This window comes from Pelophylax lessonae (assembly GCF_965119305.1).
Source record: "Pelophylax lessonae genome assembly, chromosome: 13".
NCBI lineage: Eukaryota > Metazoa > Chordata > Amphibia > Anura > Ranidae > Pelophylax > Pelophylax lessonae.
Window position 1 is genome coordinate 3,524,481 of NC_138780.1, and position 25,739 is coordinate 3,550,219.

The 25,739-nt window shown below is 46.5% G+C and overlaps 1 protein-coding gene across 1 annotated transcript in view; it reads right to left on the reverse strand.

Moving 5' to 3' along the window:
* Positions 1-3,954: 3,954 nt before the first annotated feature.
* LOC309569891 (uncharacterized protein) overlaps positions 3,955-25,739 on the reverse strand; it is a gene marked incomplete at its 5' end in the record, with an annotated part of 30,268 nt that continues 8,483 nt past the window's right edge. The window contains 4 exons of the mRNA XM_082275882.1: positions 3,955-4,217; positions 8,118-8,279; positions 14,538-14,702; positions 18,765-18,923. Coding sequence (XP_082132008.1) covers positions 4,053-4,217; positions 8,118-8,279; positions 14,538-14,702; positions 18,765-18,923 — 651 coding nt within the window. The 3' untranslated portion in view covers positions 3,955-4,052. The remainder of the gene's footprint in view (positions 4,218-8,117; positions 8,280-14,537; positions 14,703-18,764; positions 18,924-25,739) is intronic.

A 25,739-nucleotide genomic window follows, 5' to 3' on the forward strand; every position in this document is an offset into this window, starting at 1 on the left:
TGACCTCTTCCATACAGGCGACCTCTTCCATACAGGCGACCTCTTCCATACAAGTGACCTCTTCAGTACAAGTGACCTCTTCAGTACAAGTGACCTCTTCCGTACAGGCGACCTCTTACCTACAGGTGACCTCTTACCTACAGGTGACCTCTTACCTACAGATCATCTCTTCAGTACAAATGACCTCTTCCATACAAGTGATCTCTTCAGTACAAGTGACCTCTTCCATACAGGCGACCTCTTCCATACAGGTATCTATTCTATACAGGTGACCTCTTACCTACAGGTCATCTCTTCAGTACAGGTGACCTCTTCCATACAGGTGATCGCTTCTAAACAGTTGACCTCTTCCCTACAGGTGACGGTGATACCTTCTCTACACGTGACTTAGTCTGCCTGTAAAGTGATGTATCTGTAGCATGTATAGAACCTGCTGCAGCAAAAATTACTTTTTTTTTTTTTTTAAAGAGTCATATCACATTTAATTGCAATTGCCGTCACCTGGCTGTTTAAAAAAAAAAAAAGCCATTAAAAAAAACAAAACCAAAACAAACTATGAATGTGAATGAGCTGGAAGAATATCTAAAGCTGAATATTCCCGACACCCTCATCGTAAGAAAACCATTTATATTCTATTATGGACCCCCAAGTGTCAGTGTGTCATTGTTCTGGGACCCCCAAGTGTCAGTGAGTCCTTGTTCGGGGACCCCCAAGTGTCAGTGTGTCATTGTTCGGGGACCCCCAAGTGTCAGTGTGTCATTGTTCTGGGACCCCCAAGTGTCAGTGTGTCCTTGTTCTGGGACCCCCAAGTGTCAGTGTTTCATTGTTCTGGGACCCCCAAGTGTCAGTGTGTCATTGTTCTGGGACCCCCAAGTGTTAGTGTGTCATTGTTCTGGGACCCCCAAGTGTCAGTGTGTCATTGTTCTGGGACCCCCAAGTGTCAGTGTGTCATTGTTCTGGACCCCCAACTGTCAGTGTGTCATTGTTCTGCACCCCAAGTTTTTTTAACTCAGCTGGGGGAGCCCATTAACAGCTGATGACTCATCAGTTGTTATGGACACTGCGGCCCCACTCCTTAACAACCAGCTTATACTGCGCCTCAATTGGGCAGTGCATTGCAGGGCATTCGGCGGAGGGAACACCCTGCAAATTCTGGTGAACTGAATGCTCGGCCGAACCATTCACCCAAATCTACAGGTGACCTCCTTTCTACAGGTGACGTCTATTCTACTGGTGATCTCTACTCTACAGCAGTGGTGTCACTAGAGGGGGGGGGACATGCCCCCCCCAATAGGATCTAACCTCCTGCTCTGGGATGGCGGGTCAGTAAGCCCAGATTGCGGGATCCCAACCTGCCATCCCCAAGCATTATTGTGGCCAACGAAGCCGGCACTAGAGGAAGCGGAGCCGATGCTTCCCGTATAGTTCTGTCTCCTGTCACTGGCGCAGGGATATCAAATGTACTCCGCCTGTGAGAGGGGCCATACAGGAAGCTACGGCTCCGCTCTCTACTGCAGCCGCATGATTCCCCCAGCGCCGCTCCGGTCACACTCTGTTGGTTTCTCAGAGGAGCCAGCAGTACCTGCCAGCAGCACCCACCAACCACCAGTACCAGCCAGCAGCACCCACCAACCACCAGTACCCACCAACCAGCAGTACCAGCCAGCAGCACTCACCAACCACCAGTACCCACCAACCAGCAGTACCAGCCAGCAGCACTCACCAACCAGCAGTACCCACCGACCAGCAGTACCAGCAGTACCCACCGACCAGCAGTACCAGCCAGCAGCACCCACCAACCAGCAGTACCCACTAACCAGCAGTACCAGCCAGCAGCACCCACCAACCAGCAGCACCCACCAACAGTATCTGCCAACAGCACCCACCAGCAGTACCCTCCATAGAAAGAATATAACCATCTTTCCCAATTCAAGGGGGCAGGGACTACCAAGGGTCTGTGAAAGGGATTGGGCTGTGGTGTGTTCTCACGCGCTAACCCCCCCCCCCCCCCAATTGCTGCTGACATACGACAGCCATTGGTGGCAGTGGCGGTTCCCACCTCCCTTGGAGCTGTCTACGGCTAGCTGTGGGGTCAGATAGGGTGCTTAGAAGTTGCAGCTGCATTAGTTTCTCCCCCCCCCCCCCTCCAGGCTGTTTTCACCCAGTGATCTGGGCATCAACACACCTCCTGTATGAGAGCACCCCCCCACTCTGGATGAAGGAGCACAATTTTAGGTTTTTAGTTCACTAGCTGTAAGCCATAATCAGAAAATTCTTAAAGTATATCACTCTGTGTGTACGGCATTTATACAAAATATTAGGAGTTTACATTTTTTTATTAAAATTACTGAAAAAAAAAAAAAAATTACTTTCTGATGATATTCTAATGCACTTGTATAATAATTTTTAGGATTTAATCTAATTGTTTTATTAAAAAAAAAATATATATATATTTTTTAATAAATATTTTTTTATATACAGTAGATTATTAAAAGTAATACAATATATTTTTATTATTTAAAGTAATAAATAATAATAAAAAATTTACTTTCTGATGATATTCTAATGCAATTCAATATAAACTGTTTTATTAAAAAAAAGTTTTATTTTTTTATAAACGTAAAAAATAATATTTTTTGTATACAGTAGTTTATTATTAAAAGTAATACAATATATTTTTTTATTATTTAAAGTAATAAATAATAAAAAAAATATATCTTTCTGATGATATTCTAATGCACTTGTATAATAATTTTTATATTCAATATAAATTGTTTTATTAAATAAAATTTTTATTTTTATAAACGTAAAAAATAATATTTTTTTTATACAGTAGTTTATTAAAAGTAATACAATATATATTTTTTATTATTTAAAGTAATAAATAATAAAAAAAAAATACTACTTTGATGATATTCTAATGCCCTTGTATAATAATTTTTATATTCAATATAAACTGTTTTATTAAAGTTTTATTTATTTTTATAAACGTAAAAAATAATATTTTTTATATACAGTAGTTTTTATTAAAATATATTTTTTATTATTAAAAGTAATAAATAATAATAAAAAAAAAAAAAAAAAATGTAATTTTCCCTTTAAACTACCCTAAAATTATGTTTTTGTTGCAAAGCTATTTGCTTATATAAAAGTTGTCCCCCCCCCCCCCCCCCAAATCAGATGCTTTTCAGTCTGTTAATTTCATAAATAAAATAGAAATGTTGGCTAGTTTGTCCCTTCCAAAATTAAACCGGTTTTACTTTACTAGCTTAGAGAACAGGACAAAAACCTACCTTGGCAATGGGGCCCCCTACTGTTACTTTAGTATAGGGGTGCAGGGATAAACGAATTCCCTCCATCCATGCGACCAGTCCAGTGCAGAATCCCTTTGAAGGCACTTTTTTTGGGCTCCAATCACAAGCTGGCGTACAATGAAGGGTTCTTGTACTATACCTGACGATGCTGAAGGACCACCCAGAGCTTCAGGCTGAGGAAAGCGCCACTGGAGTGAAGGAGAAGGCAAATAATGCACCTTATCCTTTGACTAAACCGGCATTTGACCCTTGCAGTACAGGTAAGGGGTGGAGGCGGGGCGCCGCATTGCAAGGGTAGAGTTTGTCTAATTCCGGAGTTCAGCTTTAAGCTATACCTAGGCCATTGGTGAATAAACCTGCCCATAATGGAAATGTAATGATTGCTCTGGTCTTTAGGGGGAGCTCTAGTGGTTAGTGCTGCAAACCCGGATAGGTCAGGGCATCCATCGGCTCTGTAGTGGGGTGTTCTTGCCTTGCTGGAGACCCTAGAAAACCTAGGAAGCCAGAAAACGTCTCAGCCAAACAGACTCCGCCTACTGCGCAAATATCGCTCTTGGGCAGACTGACCCTTTAAAATTATGACCCCACCCCCTCCCATTTCGGATATCGCGGCCTCTCCAGTCACCAGACTAAGTCAATATATTATCAATTAAACTTTTATTAGAAGAAAATTACAAGTAAAGCATGAACAGTAGAACGTGGAATGGATGAAAAGTGCGGCACTCGCCTCCGGCGCCCTCAGACCCTCTTCAGGTGACTCACAAACGCAGCGTGACAGGCTACCATTATCCCACCAATCAGGTTCATGAACTCCTGGAAATTCAATTGTCTGTCCTGTTTCCCGTCCGTGCTGCCGTCCACCGACTCCATCAACCGACGCACGATGTTGGGGTCCTTCTGATTCTACAGAGGTGAACAGAAAACAAAGATTGAGACGCGAATCACACACATCTATGCAGATTTGATTCTCACAAGATCTGTAGTCTACTGTCTGTTTCAGGAACAGAAGCGTCACTAGAGGTCCTCAGTCTGATGGCCAGCATCATTCAACCCACTTCCTCTGAATCCAGGTCATCCCGGACAAGCCCCCCAGCCGGTGACTGGACAGTGAAAAAAGCAGAGCAGCAATGAGGTCATCCCGGACAAGCCCCCAGCTGGTAGATTGGACAGTGCAAAGAGAAGCAGAGCAGCAATGAGGTCATCCCAGGCAAGCCCCCAAACGGTGATTGGACAGTGAAAAGAGAAGCAGCGCAGCAATGAGGTCATCCCCGACAAGCCCCCAACTGGAGATTGGACAGTAAAAAGAGAAGCAGCGCAGCAATGAGGTCATCCCAGGAGAAGCCCCCAACCGGTGATTGGACAGTGAAAAAGAGAAGCAGCGCAGCAATGAGGTCATCCCGGACAAGCCCCCAACCAGTGATTGGACAGTGAAAAGAGAAGCAGAGCAGCAATGAGGTCATCCCAGGAGAAGCCCCCAACCGGTGATTGGACAGTGAAAAGTGAAGCAGCACAGCAATGAGGTCATCCCGGACAAGCCCCCAACTGGTGGATTGGACAGTGCAAAGAGAAGCAGAGCAGCAATGAGGTCATCCCGGACAAGCCCCCCAACCGGTGACTGGACAGTGAAAAAAAGCAGCGCAGCAATGAGGTCATCCCGGACAAGCCCCCAACTGGTGGATTGGACAGTGCAAAGAGAAGCAGCACAGCAATGAGGTCATCCCAGGCAAGCCCCCAACCGGTGATTGGACAGTGAAAAGAGAAGCAGCGCAGCAATGAGGTCATCCCCGACAAGCCCCCAACCGGTGATTGGACAGTGAAAAGAGAAGCAGTGCAGCAATGAGGTCATCCCTGACAAGCCCCCAACCGGTGATTGGACAGTGAAAAACAGAAGCAGCACAGCGATGAGCTCATCTGTTACTCTGCTCTCCTCTTATCGGCATGCTTCTTGTCAGCACAGGAACTAAATGGCTCCTTGTACTGCTTCTCCCTCTCCCAGTCTAAGCGCTGCTGTGTAGGGATTGCAAAAAGCTAATACCAGGTCACATTCAGGGACTTGCATGGCTTTTATGTAAAAATACATTAAAAAGATTACAGAACTGCATGCATTTGAACCGTATATCCGAGCCCCCCTTTTTTTTGGTTGGCCCCTCATTGACATGCTAAGGAGGATCTGCAATAAAAAATGTTTGGCTTATTTTCGTCGCAGTGAGGTCATCACTAGGTCTCTATGCAATGCAGGCAGATCATGGCTGGTGGGAGGGGCCAGTACATAGATTCCTCAAAACATCCCAGCACCAGGACTCCGAACTCCTCTCCAGGGCCCTCAGCCCTGATGCAAGCAGTTGGGACACTTTGGGCCCAATTTGGAGATTGTCACTTAGGGGTGTACTGACTTTTGTTGCCAGCGGTTTAGACATTAATGGCTGTGTGTTGAGTTATTTTGAGGGGACAGCAAATTTACACTGTTATACAAGCTGTACACTCACTACTTTACATTGTAGCAAAGTATCATTTCTTCAGTGTTGTCACATGGGAGGGGTGTACTTACTTTTGTGAGATAGTGTAAAACTCCAACTTTATGCAACCTCCCATGGTGAGAAACTCAGTGAAATCAGAGCTAAGCCATTTCAGTCCAGGAGAGGGGGGGGGGGGGGGGGGGGTGTTTCCTTTAACAGATAACTTAGCAAATGTCTCCATCTAATGGTGGGGAAGGTGTATTACACCTATTTTCTAAAACTACCAAAAAAGTAGTCAAGAGTTCCTTTTCTCAGAAGGGATTTTTTTTTCTCTCCGAGAAAAGGGGCAGAACTTCCCCTTTGAGTCACCCCCTTGTCTCCGCTCCTAACCCACCACCCAGTACCGTCTCCGCCCCTAACCCACCACCCAGTACCGCCCCTTCTAAAGAATAAAGAAACAAGTAACATTTGTTGTACTAAGTAATTTCTATGCAATTTAAAACAATAGGAAATGTCATTAAATAGATCCTGCAGCCAGCAAAAATAGACACCCCCCCCAGCAACAATAGACCCCCCACAACAAAATACTTACCCAGCTTCACTAGACTCCTGGCAGCAACAACAGATCTCTCCACAGCCAGCATCAATAGACACCTATCTCAACAGTAGACCCCTTCCAGCAACAACTGACCCCCCTCAGATACCCAAGACCCACCCATGCAACAGTAGATAGACACCGCCACCCCACCCAGCAACAACTCCCCCTGCAAATATAGATTCCCAGCATCAATAGACCCCTATCTCAACAGTAGATCCCTTCCAGCAACTACTGACCCCCCCTCAGAAACCTAAGACCCACCAATGCAACAGTAGATAGACACCGCCACCCAGCAACAACTCCCCCTGCAAATATAGATTCCCAGCACCAATAGACCCCTATCTCAACAGTGGATCCCTTCCAGCAACAACTGACCCCCCCTCAGAAAACATAAGACCCACCCAAGCAACAATAGATAGACCTCCCCAGCAACAATACCCCTTGCAAATGTAGATTCCCCCAGCATCTATAGACTCCACATCACACCCCAGCGTCAATAGACCCCCCATCTAAACAGTAGATTCCTTCCAGCAACAACTGACCCCCCCAGCAACAATACCCCTTGCAAATATAGATCCCACCTCACACCCCCAGCATCAATAAACCCCTATCTCAACAGTAGATCCCTTCCAGGAACATATGACCCCCTCAGCAACATAAGACCCAAACCCAAGCAACAGTAGGTAGACACCCCCACCCCAACAATACCCCCTGCAAATATAGATTCCCAGCACCAATAGACCCCCATCTTAACAGTGGATCCCTTCCAGCAACAACTGACCCCCCACCCCCTTTTCCAGCAACAACTGACCCCAGCCCCCCAGCAACAAAATAGATAGACCCACAGCAGCAACTATAGATCCCCAGCATCAATAGACCCTACACCACACCCTAGCATCAATAGACCCGTATCTCAACAGTAGATCCCTTCCAGCAACAACTGACCCCCTCAGGAACATAAGACCCACCCCCCAGCAACAACACCCCCTGCAAATGTAGATTCCCCCAGCATCTATAGACTCCACATCACACCCCAGCATCAATAGACCCCCATCTAAACAGTAGATTCCTTCCAGCAACAACTGACCCCCCCAGCATCTCTCCATCTGCTCTTTATCCCACAAGAAGCTCTCTTACTCCTATCCAAGTGGTCATTCAGCCTGACGTCCGAACTTTCCAGGCTGCAAGTTGTAGAAGAGGTTCCCCATCCCGCCTACAAAAAGTGCCAAATCTTCTTCCCATGTGAGTTTGATGGTGCCGCCCCCCCCCCCCCCCCCCAGCCTCCAGTGGGTTCTCTTGGTCCTTCAGGTAGATCCATCCACCCAGTACTCCTATCTGTGTCTGAAGTTCCCCGTTGTCCATAGAAAGCCCTTACTATGCGATGAGCCTGATCTCCCCATGTGAGTTACTAATTTACAATATTTCCCAGTACTAATAATGCTGCACTTAGTTTGGTGCCCCCCAGTGGGTTCTCTTGGTCCTTCAGGTGGATCCATCCACCCAGTACTCCCATCTTGGCCTGAAGTTCCCATTTGTTGTGAGACTTCGATCGGAAGCCCTTACTATGCGATGAGCCTGATTTTGACTGTCACCGTGTGAGTTGCCATATGCCTTTTCACGACAAGAATTGTTAATATACTACACTCAGATTGCGCCCTGCTGTTCTTTTCCATTATTCCTTTTCTTAGAGTCTCCCCAGTGAAAGAAACATGGAACCCATCTGGAAGATATTACAGCCAAGGTACGTACAGCGGTAAAGGAGTTGAGTTCCGTCTTCATAAATCCCTCGAACTCTGTGTAATCCATCTCATTTTTTGCGCCTTTCTTGCCGGCATAGTGTTGGTAGATGCGAACAATGCTTTCCATAGCAGATTCTATGTCTGTTGGTTTTGTGGCGGAGGGGGCGGGGTTCTGGGGAAAGATACGGCACACATACAGTCACAAATTGGATTCAGATGTTCTCAGATACTCCAAAAAGACAGCAACCAATATACACAAGGCAAAAAGTAAGTGAACCCCTCTCCAGATGACTGTTCAGGCGTTTCCAGTGAAGGGGACCCTTAATACTACATTGTATAAAGACCTTGTAGACCAGACAGACTCTCACCGCATGACTGTCCCCGGTGTACAAACCTAGCTCCATAAAAGACATGGTGTGACCAGCTTGGTGTGGAGGAACTCGTGTGTCCTGCACAGAGCCCCAACCTCAACCCTACTGAACACATTAGGGATGTTGGTTGCGAGACAACTTTTTTTTGAGGCCCAATCTGTGAGCCAGGTTTTCTTATCCAATATCAGTACCCAATGTTACAAATTCCCACACACACCCTCCAAAAATCTTTGGAAAGCCCTCCTAGGAGGAGCAGAGCCAGCTCCATTAAAGACATGGTTTGACCAGTTTGGTGTGGAGGAAAAAGTGGTCTGCACAGAGCCCCAACCTCAACCCCACTGAACAGGTTTAGGATGATTTGGAATGCCAATTGTGAGACCGGTCTTTTTTTGGTGCCAAACGTGAGGCCCAGTGTGTGAGCCAAGTCTTCATCCAGCATCCGTACCTAACCTCAAAATGAGCACAAATTCCCACAGACACCCTCCAAAATCTTGAGAAAAGCCTTCCTAGAAGGAGTAGAGCTAGCCCCATAAAGACATGGTTTGACCAGTCTGGCGTGGAGGAACTCATGTGTCCAGCAGAGCCCTGACCTCAACTCTATGGAACACCTTTGGGATAAATTGGAATGCCAGCTGGGTGTGGAGGAACTGGGGGTTCTTGGCTTCAGCCCTACCCAAACATCTTTGGGAGGAACTTGAATGCCAATAATAAGCCAGGTCTTCTCATCTAACTTCTTTGAAGCCCCGTTTCTGATTTTAGGCTGGGCAGTGGTGGGGAAAGTGCATACCGTATATACTCGAGTATAAGCCGAGTTTTTCAGCATGTTTTTTCATGCTGAAAGTGCCCCCCTCGGCTAATACTCGAGTCACTGGCTTCACTGTGCTTTTAAAAATGGCGCCGCTCGGCGCCGACGCGTCACTGCGCATGTGCGGCATGCCCGGGAATAGCCGAACGTGTTCGGGTCTTCCCGAGCATCGGCGGCGCATTTGCGGTGACGTACTATTGGCACCGGACGGCGCAATTTTTAAATCAAAAGGGGCTCACCGACAGGTAAGTGAGACTCCTCCACAGCCCCTGCATTGCCTCATGCAGTGCTGCGGGCATAGTACAGGACATTCTCCTGTACCATGCCCGCAGCACTGCATCTCCTGTGCCATGCCTGTACCTACAGTGCCATGCCTATACCTACAGTGCCATGCCTATACCTACAGTGCCATGCCTATACCATCTCCTGTGCCATGCCTATACCATCTCCTGTGCCATGCCTATACCATCTCCTGTGCCATGCCTATACCATCTCCTGTGCCATGCCTATACCATCTCCTCTGCCCTTACCATGACCTGTGCAATGCCTATACTATGACCTGCGCCATCTCCTGTACCATGCCCGCAGCCCCTGTTTTGTGTCTTGTAGTGATCCAGTAGCTGCTGAATTTCCCACCGTAGGCTTATACTCGACTCAATACATTTTCCCACTTTTTTTGTGGTAAAATTAGGGGTCTCGGCTTATATTTGGGTCGGCTTATACTCGAGTATATACGGTACTTCCCTAAAGTTGTTTAGTTGTCTCACAAGGTCTAAGAAAGGAAGCCTTGAAAGTCTAGTTACCTTAAAATGACTTCATACTATAGGAATGTCATTGTAAAAACAGACCATAGGGACACGTTAGGCCACTAATCTCCTTGCAGGAATGTGCTCGCTCGCTTTCTTAGAACGTAATTTTGCTCCAATGGGGGTGGGTTGGCCATTCCTTACACACAAGCCCTATATACTACAGTTATGACTTGAAATATTGAGTCTCGTTTTAGAGCTTGCCATCATGCATGCATCTGATCACCTGCCACGCCGCAGCAAAAGCAGGCAGGACCCTGTGGCAAAACAGCATCTTTAGTTAGGTTTTCTAATATTATTGTCATCTGTATCTGCCATTAATTATATGTTATTCTTAGAAGTACTTGTGTGATCTTTACACACATTAATTACAACCCCAAAAATGCTATCACCTATCTGTGATAAAATAGAAAGACCCTCTCAGAAAATGCTGTTGTGCTCATAAGTTTACACACCCTGGCAGAATTTATGATTTCTTGGCCATTTTTACGAGAATACGAATAACACAAAAACTTTTTCACTCATGGTTAGTGTTTAGCTGAAGCCATTTATTATCAATCAACTGTGTTTACTCTTTTTATATCATAACAGAAAATACCCAAAATGACCTGATCAAAAGTTTACACACCCTGGTGATTTTGGCCTGATAACATGCACACAAGGTGACACACAGGGGTTCGAATGGCTATTGAAGGTCACCATCCTCACCTGTGATCTGTATGCTTGTAATTAGTGTGTATAAAAAGGTCAATGAGTGTCTGGACTCCTGACAGACCCTGGCATCTTCCATCCAATGCTGCACTGACGTTTCTGGATTCTGAGTCATGGGGAAAGCAAAAAGAATTGTCTGTGGGATGTGCGGGAAAAGGTAGTTGAACTGTATATAACAGGAAAGGGATAAAAAAAAAAAAAAAAAAAAGATATCCAAGATATCCAAGGAATTGAGAATGCCAATCAGCAGAGTTCAAACTCTAATCAAGAAGTGGAAAATGAGGAGTTCTGGTGAAACCAAATCACGGTCAGGAAGACCAACTAAAATTTCAGCCACAACTGCCAGGAAAATTGTTCGGGATGCAAAGAAAAACCCATAAATACCTTCAGGTGAAATACAGGACCCTCTGAAAACATGTGGTGTGGCTGTTTCAAGATGCACAAAAAGGAGGCACCTGAAGAAAGATGGGCTGCATGGTTGAGTGGCCAGAAGAAAGCCATTACTATGCAAATGCCACAAAGTATCTCGCTTACATAGTAGTTGAGGTTGAATAAAGACAATAGTCCATCCAGTTCCCCCTGTGTAGGTGTGTGTAGCTGTAATCATCTCTCATACCCCTGAATGTTCTGATCCTTGAGATGCAAGTCTAAGAGTCTTTTGAAAGCCACCATACTTCCCGCAGAAACCACCTCTTGTGGTAGAGAATTCCACAATCTTGTAGCCCTAACAGTAAAAAAACCCCCACGTTGCCTGAGGTTAAAACGCTTCTCCTCTAATCGCATTGCATGCCCCCAAGTCCTCATGCAATCCTTGCGACTGAACAGCTTTTTTTCTAAGCTGAGATCCCCATTGAGATATTTATAAATTGCTATCATGTCCCCCCTCAGGCGTCTTCTCCAGGGAGAATAAATCAAGCGATTGCAGACGCTCTTCATAATTAAGGTCCTCCAATCCCCTAATTAGTTTATTTGCCCTTCTCTGGACTCTCTCCAGCTCCAACACATCCCTCCTGAGGACTGGCGACCAGAACTGGACAGAATACTCCAGATGCGGTCGGACCAGAGTTTTATAAAGTGGAAGGATTATAGTCTTATCTCTGGAATACATCCCTTTCTTTATGCATGCTAATATTCTGATGGCTTTGGCAGCTGCCGCTTGACATTGCATGCTGTTGCCTAATCTATCATCAACCAAGACTCCCAGATCTTTCTCCATTTTTGATTCCCCCAAGGGTTCCCCTCCTAACGTGTATTGTGCTTTTATGTTTTTAGTCCCCAAGTGCAAAACCTTACACTTCTCCACGTTAAACCTCATTTGCCATGTCGTTGCCCACTCTGTTATTTTGTCCAGGTCATTCTGTAGGATATCTGCTTCATGTTGTGCTGTTATTGCCCTGGCCAATTTTGTGTCATCCACCAAAACCGATATTGAGCTACTGATCCCGTCCTCAATGCTGTTTATGAATAAATTGCAATACACCAAACAGCACAGAGACAGGCCTCAAACCTTCTGCCACAAGCTCATTTGGAGTGAGGAGACCAAAAATTGAGCTTTTTGGCCACAACCATAAAACGCTACATTTGGAGAGGAGTCAACAAGGCCTATGATGAAAGGTCCACCATCCCTACTGTGAAACATGGAGGTGGATCGCTGATGTTTTGGGGATGTGTGAGCTACAAAAGGCACAGGGAATGTGGTCAGAATTGATGGCAAGATGAATGCAGTACGTCAGTGGTCCTCAACTCCGGTCCCACTAACAGGCCAGATTTTAAGTATTACCTTGGGGAGATGCAGACTAGAGTACTGCAATCACTGGAGCAGCAAATTATATCACCTGGGATGTATTTCAGTTATCTTGCAAACCTGGCCTGTTAGTGGGCCCTGAGGACCACTGCAGGATGTTATCAAAAAATACTGGAGGAAAATTTGCATTCATCAGCCAGAAAGCTGCGCATGGGACGGACTTGGACTTTCCAACATGACAATGATCCTAAAACACAAGGCCAAGTCCACCTGTCATTGGCTACAGCAGAATAAAGTGAAGGTTCTGGAGTGACCATCTCAGTCTCCTGACCTCCAATATCATTGAACAACTCTGGGGAGATCTCAAACGTGCCGTTCATGCGAGACAGCCCAAGAATTTACAGGAACTGGAGGAAGAATGGGCGGCTTTACCATCTGAGAAGATAAAGAGCCTCAGCCACAAATACCACAAAAGACTCCAAGCGGTCAATAATGTTAAAAGGGGGCAATACACGGTATTAGGAACTGGGGTGTGTAAACTTTTGATCAGGTCATTTTGGTCGTTTGTGTTGTCATTAGGATATAAAAAGAGTAAACGCAGCTGATTGATAATAAATTACTTCAGCCAAACATTGACCATGAGTGAAAGAAAAGTTTTTGTGTGATCATTCATATTCTCAGAAAAATGGCCAAGAAATCCTAAATTCTGCCAGGGTGTGTAAACTTATGAGCACAACTGTTATCTCCAGGAGGGAAGCTGGTAAGCATCTCCCGATAAACTTTCTTAAAATGCAAGGAGAGGATCCTTTTCTTATATCTAGATCTGCCCTAAAAAGGCATTCTGCTTTTATTTTTCATTCCAGGTATGGTCTGTCCCTTTAAAAAATTCTCCACACCGTACACTCTGGCTGTTGACTTTTGCAGAGTTTCTCGTGACACATCCGGTGTTATCTGCCGGATCTGCAAACCAGGATGATTCATCGCATCAACATACAAATACTGCTAAGCAACAAGTTTGGCCGTCGATGGAGCAGAGGCGGGAAAAGTTTAATAGGCAACTAGAGGGAGGAATTAGGCCGAGCGGGGCTTTGGCAGGCAATCAGGCAGAGCGGGGCTTGGGCAGGCAATCAGGCAGAGCGGGGCTTGGGCAGGCAATCAGGCAAAGCGGGGCTTGGGCAGGCAATCAGGCAAAGCGGGGCTTGGGCAGGCAATCAGGCAAAGCGGGGCTTGGGCGGGCAATCAGGCAAAGCGGGGCTTGGGCGGGCAATCAGGCAAAGCGGGGCTTGGGCGGGCAATCAGGCAAAGCAGGGCTTGGGGAGGAATTAGGCAAAGCAGGACTTGGGGAGGAATTAGGCAAAGCAGGACTTGGGGAGGAATTAGGCAAAGCAGGACTTGGGGAGGAATTAGGCAAAGCAGGACTTGGGGAGGAATTAGGCAAAGCAGGACTTGGGGAGGAATTAGGCAAAGCAGGGCTTGGGAAGCGGCCCCAGGGCAGGCAGCCTACCGGGAAATTTCCCGGTATCCCGGTAGGCCAGTCCGGCCCTGCTTGGGGAGGAATTAGGCAAAGCAGGGCTTGGGGGAGTAATTAGGCAAAGCAGGGCTTGGGGGAGTAATTAGGCAAAGCAGGGCTTGGGGGAGTAATTAGGCAAAGCAGGGCTTGGGGGAGTAATTAGGCAAAGCAGGGCTTGGGGGGAGTAATTAGGCAAAGCAGGGCTTGGGGGAGTAATTAGGCAAAGCAGGGCTTGGGGGAGTAATAAGGCAAAGCAGGGCTTGGGGGAGTAATAAGGCAAAGCAGGGCTTGGGGGAGGAATAAGGCAAAGCAGGGCTTGGGGGAGGAATAAGGCAAAGCAGGGCTTGGGGGAGGAATAAGGCAAAGCAGGGCTTGGGGGAGGAATAAGGCAAAGCAGGGCTTGGGGGAGGAATAAGGCAAAGCAGGGCTTGGTGGAGGAATAAGGCAAGCAGAGCTTGGGGGAGGAATAGGCAAGTAGCATACCTTTTGTGTTGGTGGCAACTTCAACAAGGCCTCATTGCAGGCCACCATCATCCCACCGATAAGGTTGAGAAACTCTTGAAAGTCAATCTCTCCATCCTGCTTCCCATCGACCCCACCGTCTACAGACTTCAATATTTTCCGCAGGATCTGTGGGTCCTTCTGGTTCTTGGGAAAGGAGGGTGTAAGAAGACGAGAGGGGTCATCAAAAACCATTAAAAAAAATATACAACACAGAAGGCAAGAAAACAAATGTTGTTGATTTTATTAATAGAGATGTGCAGGACGGAATTAAAAGGTTTTGTTAATTTTGTTTCATCGTATTCGTTGTTAGAACAAATTTTTATTTTTTGGGATTGGTTTCATATATTCGTTACTTTGACATGGAATTGGGGAAATCAAATCGGAATTGGGGGAAACCAACCATATTGCAATAAATATAGTAAGGTATGAAAATGGAAAAAATAAAAAAAATAAAAAAAAACACAAGATTTCTACTTCGACTGCTTTATAGAATAAAAAAATTAAACAGAAAAGAAAATATTTTATTTTATTTTATTCTATTATATTAAGCAGCCCAAGTAGGAATCCTCTTATTTAACTTTTATACTGCACTGTATTTATTGCAGTAGGTTTCCATTTTAAATTCAAATTAATTTTGTTATATCTTATTTCTGATTTGTTACTATAGTGATTCGGAAATTCAGATACACCCGAATAACGAAAAATTTTGTCAAAATTTCGATACCTAACAAAAACGTATTACACGTGTCCATCGATTATAGACACTTATCAGTCAAGGTTTCCGGTCCCTAATGTACGCTCCTTCTGGGTTCATATCCTGAGAGTCTTGTAGACCTTTATGGAATATAATGGTGCATGCAGGTTCAATAGGCAAGAAATGGTGCCAAATATTTTTTATGAACTTGCACCATGTATGCAAGATCTGTCCATTCCTTCTTAGTCTTGACTGCTGGGGCTTATACTATATGAGGTTTGATAAATAAAATTAGAACTTTGCTTGCTGTCTGAAATCCAATCCCCCCACCCAACACCAATGTCAGTATAGACTGCTCAGGCATGTAACCAGAAGGTCTTTGCACTGGAAAATCTATTTCACCAGCTAAACTGCCCCTGCCCCTCCAATCTTCTAGTCATCCTACCACAATCATTAAAGCCCCGTACACACGAGTCGAAATTCGACCGGGAATTTTCGTCCCAACGTCCGATCTGCTGATTTTCGGATTCCGACAACCGACTCCGACTTTTCGGCCGAAAAAATCCTGGTGTGCAGGCTATAAAATTTTTGTCGACCGTCAAAACACGTCCGATTTTCGTCTCATTAGTACAGATTTCCATGGGGAAAAATCTTATGAGCAAGACTGGGCATGCTCAGAGATGAAAGAACACAAAGAAAGCAATCCAACACATGACATCACTTCTGAAGTAGAATTCTGTCGTACGGGAAAATTCGTGTGCAGTCTAGAGCAGTGGTCCTCAACCCTGGCCTACAGGGCCCACTAACAGGCCAGATTTTAGGTATTACCTTGGGGAGATGCAGACTAGAGTACTGCAATCACTGAGCAGCAAATGATATCACCTGGGATGTATTTCAGTTATATTGAAAATCTGGCCTGTTAGTGGGCCCTGTAGGCCAGGGTTGAGGACCACTGGTCTAGAGCACATTCCAACCAACAGACACCACTCTGGAAAAAAGACGGACGAAATTCGTTGCGTGTATACGAGGCTTTAGATCTTTCTTCTGGAATAGTAGTCCGCTCAACTCATTCATTCAAGAACCCTCTATCTTACAGTTTGAAGTGGTGCTCTTCCTGACCATCGGAACACCCCAAGAATTCAATTATTGCAGTTGCCCAGACTTGACATCTTCTGTTGAGGAAAGAGCAAAAAGGGACAAAAGAAAGAAGAGAAAAAAGGACAGAAGAGAGAAGACGAAAGAAACAGTGCCACCGGCGAGTCCTTTTCGAGTGATCTTCTACACTTTTTCAGCATGGTGGAAACCAGAATCACCCTTACCAGATGTGTGCAAAGAGAAAACTCATTTGGAGAGTTCTTTGGGGGACTTGGTGGTCATAAGGTCTTGTTTTAGCTTTTTGGAGAGTTCTTTGGGGGACTTGGTGGTCATAAGGTCTTGTTTTAGCTTTTTGGAGAGTTCACTGGGGACTTGGTGGTCATAAGGTCTTGTTTTAGCTTTTTGGAGAGTTCATTGGGGACTTGGTGGTCATAAGGTCTTGTTTTAGCTTTTTGGAGAGTTCTTTGGGGACTTGGTGGTCATAAGGTCTTGTTTTAGCTTTCTGGAGAGTTCTTTGGGGGACTTGGTGGTCATAAGGTCTTGTTTTAGCTTTTTGGAGAGTTCTTTGGGGGACTTGGTGGTCATAAGGTCTTGTTTTAGCTTTCTGGAGAGTTCTTTGGGGGACTTGGTGGTCATAAGGTCTTGTTTTAGCTTTCTGGAGAGTTCTTTGGGGGACTTGGTGGTCATAAGGTCTTGTTTTAGCTTTCTGGAGAGTTCTTTGGGGACTTGGTGGTCATAAGGTCTTGTTTTAGCTTTTTGGAGAGTTCATTGGGGTCTTGTTTTAGCTTTTTGGAGGACTTGGTGGTCATAAGGTCTTGTTTTAGCTTTTTGGAGGACTTGGTGGTCATAAGGTCTTGTTTTAGCTTTCTGGAGAGTTCTTTGGGGGACTTGGTGGTCATAAGGTCTTGTTTTAGCTTTTTGGAGAGTTCATTGAGGACTTGGTGGTCATAAGGTCTTGTTTTAGCTTTTTGGAGAGTTCATTGGGGTCTTGTTTTAGCTTTTTGGAGGACTTGGTGGTCATAAGGTCTTGTTTTAGCTTTCTGGAGAGTTCTTTGGGGGACTTGGTGGTCATAAGGTCTTGTTTTAGCTTTTTGGAGGACTTGGTGGTCATAAGGTCTTGTTTTAGCTTTCTGGAGAGTTCTTTGGGGGACTTGGTGGTCATAAGGTCTTGTTTTAGCTTTTTGGAGAGTTCATTGAGGACTTGGTGGTCATAAGGTCTTGTTTTAGCTTTTTGGAGAGTTCATTGGGGTCTTGTTTTAGCTTTTTGGAGGACTTGGTGGTCATAAGGTCTTGTTTTAGCTTTCTGGAGAGTTCTTTGGGGGACTTGGTGGTCATAAGGTCTTGTTTTAGCTTTCTGGAGAGTTCTTTGGGGACTTGGTGGTCATAAGGTCTTGTTTTAGCTTTTTGGAGAGTTCATTGGGGTCTTGTTTTAGCTTTTTGGAGGACTTGGTGGTCATAAGGTCTTGTTTTAGCTTTTTGGAGGACTTGGTGGTCATAAGGTCTTGTTTTAGCTTTCTGGAGAGTTCTTTGGGGGACTTGGTGGTCATAAGGTCTTGTTTTAGCTTTTTGGAGAGTTCATTGAGGACTTGGTGGTCATAAGGTCTTGTTTTAGCTTTTTGGAGAGTTCATTGGGGTCTTGTTTTAGCTTTTTGGAGGACTTGGTGGTCATAAGGTCTTGTTTTAGCTTTCTGGAGAGTTCTTTGGGGGACTTGGTGGTCATAAGGTCTTGTTTTAGCTTTCTGGAGAGTTCTTTGGGGACTTGGTGGTCATAAGGTCTTGTTTTAGCTTTGACTCTCTTCCACCAGTGGCTGATTTTGGCTTCCCAATAGATGTAGGTTAAAGAAGTATAGATTGGATGCTTCCAAGTAGTGACCCCCTTTTGTTTGCCTAATTGGCTACAACTGGTCAAAGCCAAGTTCTAAGCCAACAGGCAAGTACGTGTTGTGGACAGGCAGAGCCATAACACTACTAGGAGATCGGTGGAAGCAGTGAGATTCTGGAGTTGATCCTGGAGACCAAATGGGACCTTTCACTCGGTACGAACCCAATGCATTCAGAGAACTTACAACTACGTTTTGGGACAGCACATGCACAACGGGTTCTTGTGCTTCATAACTAATTTAAATCTCTAGAGGAAAGGTGGCAAAGTCAGAGAAAAAAAAAAACCACAAGGATCCCTCACTTGTGGGAGCGGAGGATCACCGACTCCCTTAGGAAGATGTTGGTGGTTACCAACAGATGGAACAGACACTAAATTTTGGAGGATGAACCTCTTGCACATTGACTCAACCATTCTGCCCCCAGTTTAGAGCTCTTCCAGTGATCAGACAAGGCTCGGGACGATAAAAGTCTCACATATCTCACACCGGTAGACGATGGCATAGAAAAATAGACTCAAAACATTATTGATCGCTCACCTTGGTGAATGAGCCCAGCTCAGTGTTCATGAACTGCTCAAACTCCTTGAAGTTCATGGAGGTGGTGTTGCCTTCCTTGCCGGCGTACCTCTGGAAGACTGTGATGATCTTCTCCATGGATCGCTCCATTTCCGTGGGGTTAGTCTGCTTTGGTTGAGCCTGGAATTAAAATAAATAAATATCATGAAATGCATTGGCAATACTCATGAACATACACCATCCCTGCACCCATACTGTGCCCATTATAAGGGGTTTCCACCATCCCTGTGCCAAGTTAGCAGGTCCGTCCACCTGCTGTGCCCATTATGAGGGGTTTTTACCATCCTTGTGCTGAGTTCCCAGGTCTGTACACCCGCTGTGCCCATTATGAGGGGTTCCCAACATCCCTGTGCTGAGTTCCCAGGTCTGTACACCCGCTGTGCCCATTATGAGGGGTTCCCAACATCCCTGTGCTGAGTTCCCAGGTCTGTACACCCGCTGTGCCCATTATGAGGGGTTCCCACCATCCCTGTGCTGAGTTCCTGGGTCTGTACACCCGCTGTGCCCATTATGAGGGGTTCCCACCATCCCTGTGCTGAGTTCCCGGGTCTGTACACCCGCTGTGCCCGTTATGAGGGGTTCCCAACATCCCTGTGCTGAGTTCCCGGGTCTGTACACCTGCTGTGCCCATTATGAGGGGTTCCCACCATCCCTGTGCTGAGTTCCTGGGTCTGTACACCTGCTGTGCCCATTATGAGGGATTCCCACCATCCCTGTGCTGAGTTCCCGGGTCTGTACACCCGCTGTGCCCATTATGAGGGGTTCCCACCATCCCTGTGCTGAGTTCCCGGGTCTGTACACCTGCTGTGCCCATTATGAGGGGTTCCCACCACCCCTGTGCTGAGTTCCCGGGTCTGTACACCCGCTGTGCCCATTATGAGGGGTTCCCACCATCCCTGTGCTGAGTTCCCGGGTCTTTACACCCTCTGTCAGCGAAGCGAAGGTTCTGGTTTTACGGCACGGCTGCTTTCACAGCTCTGCATGATCTCCGGATTCCAGAATGGCAGGTTCTATGTACATGTGAAGACGCGCCCGGGTGCGGACAGACAGACGGTCGGGGTGGGCGTTGGCTGGAAGCGGGAAAGCAATGACTGCTGTGTTAGAAAACACAAAAGCAATCAGTCGAAATTCAGCTCAGAAAAGTCTTCAGCCTCGTCCGCATACCGTACCCTTCCTGCACCCAACATAACCAAACCTGGGGACTTCCGACTTATCCACGGCTTTCAGAACCTGGCCCCCGAGGGCCACTCACAGGACTTCCGGAGATGAAGTAGTTGTCATCTTACTCAAATAGAACCTGTCACTCTTTCCACAAGGTTGAGTGATGCCCTGGAGCCAGCGCCATTTCCGGGAACCCAGTTCAATGTCTGGGATATTAGCGGCTCGCCAATATCTTCAGTTGACGTTCTACTACCGGGCCCGGCATTACCAAAAAAAGGGTCACATGCCCTTTTAGGGTGTGCTGGGAGCCCATTCATTTTGAATAGGCTTTCTTAACTCAACACACTGCAAGGAAGTCAATGGGCCCTAAAGGGTTACAGAAAAAAAAAACCCACCTCAGGCTGGGAGTTCACCAACCACCATAAAACCATCTCGCAGCACATTCCACGACATTCCCCCAGTCCTACCGGGTGGAAGCAATAATGAGCCCCCCCCCCAGCAACATCTTCTGAACTCTACAAAGCGAGCATAGGGGCCCCTGCAGGCCCGTTATTCCCTCTTTGTAGCGAGGCCAATAGGAGGTCTCCTGGAGGCCTGTAAGGTCTCAGTCCTGTCATTGTCCTTCATGCTGTGTGGATCCTCTATACCAGGGGGTCTTCAAACTGCGGCCCAAGGACTGGATGTGACCCTTCACCTGCCTTTATCCCAACCCACCCCCCCCCCCAATGATGGGGCACTACTCCCCCCCCACTGACACCAATGATGGGGCACTATTCCTCCCACTGGCACCAGTGATGGGGCACTATTCCTCCCACTGGCACCAATGATGGGGCACTATTCCTCCCACTGACACCAATGATGGGGCACTATTCCTCCCACTGACACCAATGATGGGGCACTATTCCTCCCACTGACACCAATGATGGGGCACTATTCCTCCCACTGACACCAATGATGGGGCACTATTCCTCCCACTGACACCAATGATGGAGCACTATTCCCCCCCACTGACACCAATGATGGGGCACTATTCCCCCCCACTGACACCAATGATGGGACACTATTCCTCCCACTGACACCAATGAAGGGGCACTATTCCTCCCACTGACACCAATGATGGGGCACTATTCCTCCCACTGACACCAATGATGGGACACTATTCCTCCCACTGACAGCAATGACGGGGCACTATTCCTCCCACTGACAGCAATGACGGGGCACTATTCCTCCCACTGACACCAATGATGGGGCACTATTCCTCCCACTGACACCAATGATGGGGCACTATTCCTCCCACTGGCACCAGTGATGGGGCACTATTCCTCCCACTGGCACCAGTGATGGGGCACTATTCCTCCCACTGGCACCAATGATGGGGCACTATTCCTCCCACTGGCACCAATGATGGGGCACTATTCCTCCCACTGACACCAATGATGGGACACTATACCTCCCACTGACACCAATGATGGGGCACTATTCCTCCCACTGACACCAATGATGGGGCACTATTCCTCCCACTGACACCAATGATGGGACACTATACCTCCCACTGACACCAATGATGGGGCACTATTCCTCCCACTGACACCAATGATGGGACACTATACCTCCCACTGACACCAATGATGGGGCACTATTCCTTCCACTGACACCAATGATGGGGCACTATTCCTCCCACTGACACCAATGATGGGACACTATTCCTCCCACTGGCACCAATGACGGGACACTATTCCTCCCACTGGCACCAATGATGGGACACTATTCCTCCCACTGACACCAATGACGGGACACTATTCCTCCCACTGGCACCAATGATGGGACACTACCAAGAAGAGCGAGGGCCCATTCACATTTGTGCATTGCGGCAATGTGCGCTAACATTCATCAGCTAATGCACATCACTGTAATGCACTCGCAGATTGTAAATGACACCCGATCGCACCACAACACATATACCGTACTGTACGTTTTTTTTTTAATCCGTTGAGGTGCGTTTGCAGCCAATGACCACTAAGACACTGCAATGGGTCAGGGCCTTGAGACTATTGTTTTCTGAGCCCACATTATTTTTCCCCTGCCCCACCCAGATAGTGATGTCATAAAAAAAAATATAATAATAATAATAATAATAATAATAACAATAATAAATATTTTAATAATACTAATGTTTTTTTATTTTATACTTTTATATATTTTGTTAATGTTGAGAATAATAATTAAAGTCTGTGTCACTCAACCCTCAGCTCCGCTTTCTCTACCAAACTCTGTGCGGCAGAGGAGTCCGCAAATCAACGTCTGCGTCGCCTCCCAAAAAAATAAAAATTAAATTAAAAAAATGAATCGTAATAACAAAAAAAAAAAAAAAAAAAAAAAACAGTTTATGGAAAGTATTTGCAGAGTTTGTCAGGAGGGTCGGCGCAGCCACACCCACCCAGCGCTCGCAGGGATCAGGAAGAGGTCAGTGAGTCAGGGGAAGAGGAGTGTCGCAACCGCAGGCCCGGGACCATCTGCCATCCGGGGAGAGAATTAGTCAGAGGAAGATGACAAAGCCGATCGAATATTTCTAGAACGAATCCCATGGAAGGTTAACCCCTACAAGGCCGCAGAGTCCTCCCTCCCCCATATATGAAGGGGGGGGGGAATCAAACCTTTCCTATTTTATACTGTAGATTCATATGATCTGATCAATGTTTATAAACATTGTATCTTTAATGTAACAATATACACACAGCTGTACTCCTCATTCATTGTACACTTCCTTCCCGGTGATTGCACTTTGCTGCTTTTCTGCTCTGATTGGCCGAGAGCAACAGTGCGGCTGATTGGTCTCATCTCAGCAGGGATGCCAGTGGAAATATGGAACAGCAAGGCTGTGCAGTGTGAAAGTCTCAGCTATTACATTTTAACACTTTCAGTGATACAACATACGGTGACACCAACAGTGACAACAATCAGTCGCCATGGCGACAACGGACAGGACAGATCAGTTATTGATCACAGAGGGACAGACAATGCAAACAGGGCGACGGCCTTGCTTTGCATTGAGGTTATCAGCCCCGCCCTGATTAAACAGCCGCCATAAATCACTGCGACCGTTACAGGTCAGGCCCCTGTCACCTTTATTGACTCTCCATTGGAGGGCGGATCTCATTGTTTATAATGTCCAGGATGAATGGTACTACAAGTACCAGCATGCCCTGTGGAGCAGCTATGAGATCTCTGGCCCCCCAAAGATCAAACTACACCCATTATTGTATTCTCTGAGCAATTCAAAACCAAACTTTGGATTGAGTGTGGTGGGGGGGGGGGGGCTGTGTCCTCAGTTGGCCATTTCTCCCTCACTTCCTGTCCTGGTGACCCCACAGGAAGTGGCAATTCTCCCCATTGGGATCCAGGCAGCAGTAAAACCCTGACAGGAGGTTCTAGAGGCTGGAGACCCGATATCAGAGAGTCAGCTCAGCAGACCAAAATCCTGAGGGGAGGGGAGGGGGGATCCTATGAAGGCGTGACTACATGCCATGGACAGACGATGGCAGGAAAACACCCCATTAGACCCCCCCCCCCCCCCCAACTACCTCTGGGGAACTTTGAGGGTTTTGAAAATGCAGACAGACCTCAACTGTTCCGGATGGACTAAAAATCCCAGCATGCCCCGGTAGTAGCATCATATCCATCAATAGATAGGAGTCCATGTTCTGGCCCTGCAGGGGCATGCTGGGAGATGCCATGGCAGTCAGGAATAGAGAACATGATCTGTACATACGATGGATGGATGGATGGATCTGTAGACAGAGATCCAATATTCTGTATATTGTATATAGAGATGGATACAAGGTGTGTACATAGGGAGGTAGGATGGATAGATACAATGGAAGGATAGATGGATAAAATGGGCATGATGGATACAATGAATGGTCAGATGGATATGATGGAAGGATAGATGAATGGATAGATACAATGGAAAGATAGATATAATAGAAGGATGGATACAATGGATGGAAGGATAGATTGATACAATGGGGAGAATGGATATGAGGACTATAATGGAAGGTTGGATGGGTAGAATAGATATGATGGAAGGACAGATACAATGGATGGATGGATACATAGATACGATGGATAATGGACGGATGAATAGATAGATACAATGGTAGGATAGATGGATGGATGGATGGATGGATACATAGATACGATGGATGAATAGATAGATACAATGGAAGGATAGATGGATACCATGTATATGATAAGTGGATACAATGAATGGATACGATGGAAGGAAAGATGGATGGATAGAATAGAGATGTTTATGATCGATGCAATGGATGGAAGGATACATACAATGGATATGATTTGGGGGGGGGGGGGGGGTTCTAAAACTGGAGCATGCAGAATGTGGTGCAGCTCTGCAGAGTAACCAATCAGCTTCCAGGTCTTATTAGCAAAGCTTAAACCGAACACCCTGAGGCTGGAAGCTGATTGGCCGCCGTGCACAGCTGCACCACATTCTGTGCACTCGTTTTAGGAAATCTCCCAATATACAGTATGTTCATGGATGGATACAAAAATCCTAAATGTCCCAACTATGATTAATCCATGAACATCAATTGTATCTACCTGTCCATCCATCCACTGTACCTACCCATCCATCCACTGCATCTACCCACCCATCCACTGCATCTACCCACCCATCCACTGCATCTACCCACCCATCCACTGCATCTACCTATTGCATCTACCCGTCCATCCATCCACTGCATCTACCCATCCACTGCATCTACCTATTGCATCTACCCGTCCATCCATCCATCCACTGCATCTACCCACCCATCCACTGCATCTACCCACCCATCCACTGCATCTACCTATTGCATCTACCCGTCCATCCATCCACTGCATCTACCCATCCACTGCATCTACCTATTGCATCTACCCGTCCATCCATCCACTGCATCTACCCATCCACTGCATCTACCCATCCATCCATCCACTGCATCTACACATCCGTCCATTTACTGCATCTACCCACCCATCCACTGCATCTACCCATCCAGTGAACCTACCCATCCACTGCATCTACCCATCCATCCATCCACTGCATCTACCCATCCGTCCACTGCATCTACCCATTCATCCAGCCACTGCATCTACCCACCCATCCACATCTACCCATCCATCCACTGCATCTACCCATCCGTCCACTGCATCTACCTATTGCATCTACCCGTCCATCCATCCACTGCATCTACCCATCCACTGCATCTACCCATCCATCCATCCACTGCATCTACCCATCCGTCCACTGCATCTACACATCCGTCCATTTACTGCATCTACCCACCCATCCACTGCATCTACCCATCCAGTGAACCTACCCATCCACTGCATCTACCCATCCATCCATCCACTGCATCTACCCATCCGTCCACTGCATCTACCCATTCATCCAGCCACTGCATCTACCCACCCATCCACATCTACCCATCCATCCACTGCATCTACCCATCCGTCCACTGCATCTACCTATTGCATCTACCCGTCCATCCATCCACTGCATCTACCCATCCATCCAACCATCCATTGCATCTACCCATCCGTCCATCCACTGCATCTACCCATCCGTCCATCCACTGCATTTACCCATCCGTCCACTGCATCCATCCACTGCATCTACCCGTCCATCCATCCATATATTGCATCTACCCGTCCATCCATCCATATATTGCATCTACCCATCCATCCATCCACTGCATCTACCCATCCGTCCATCCA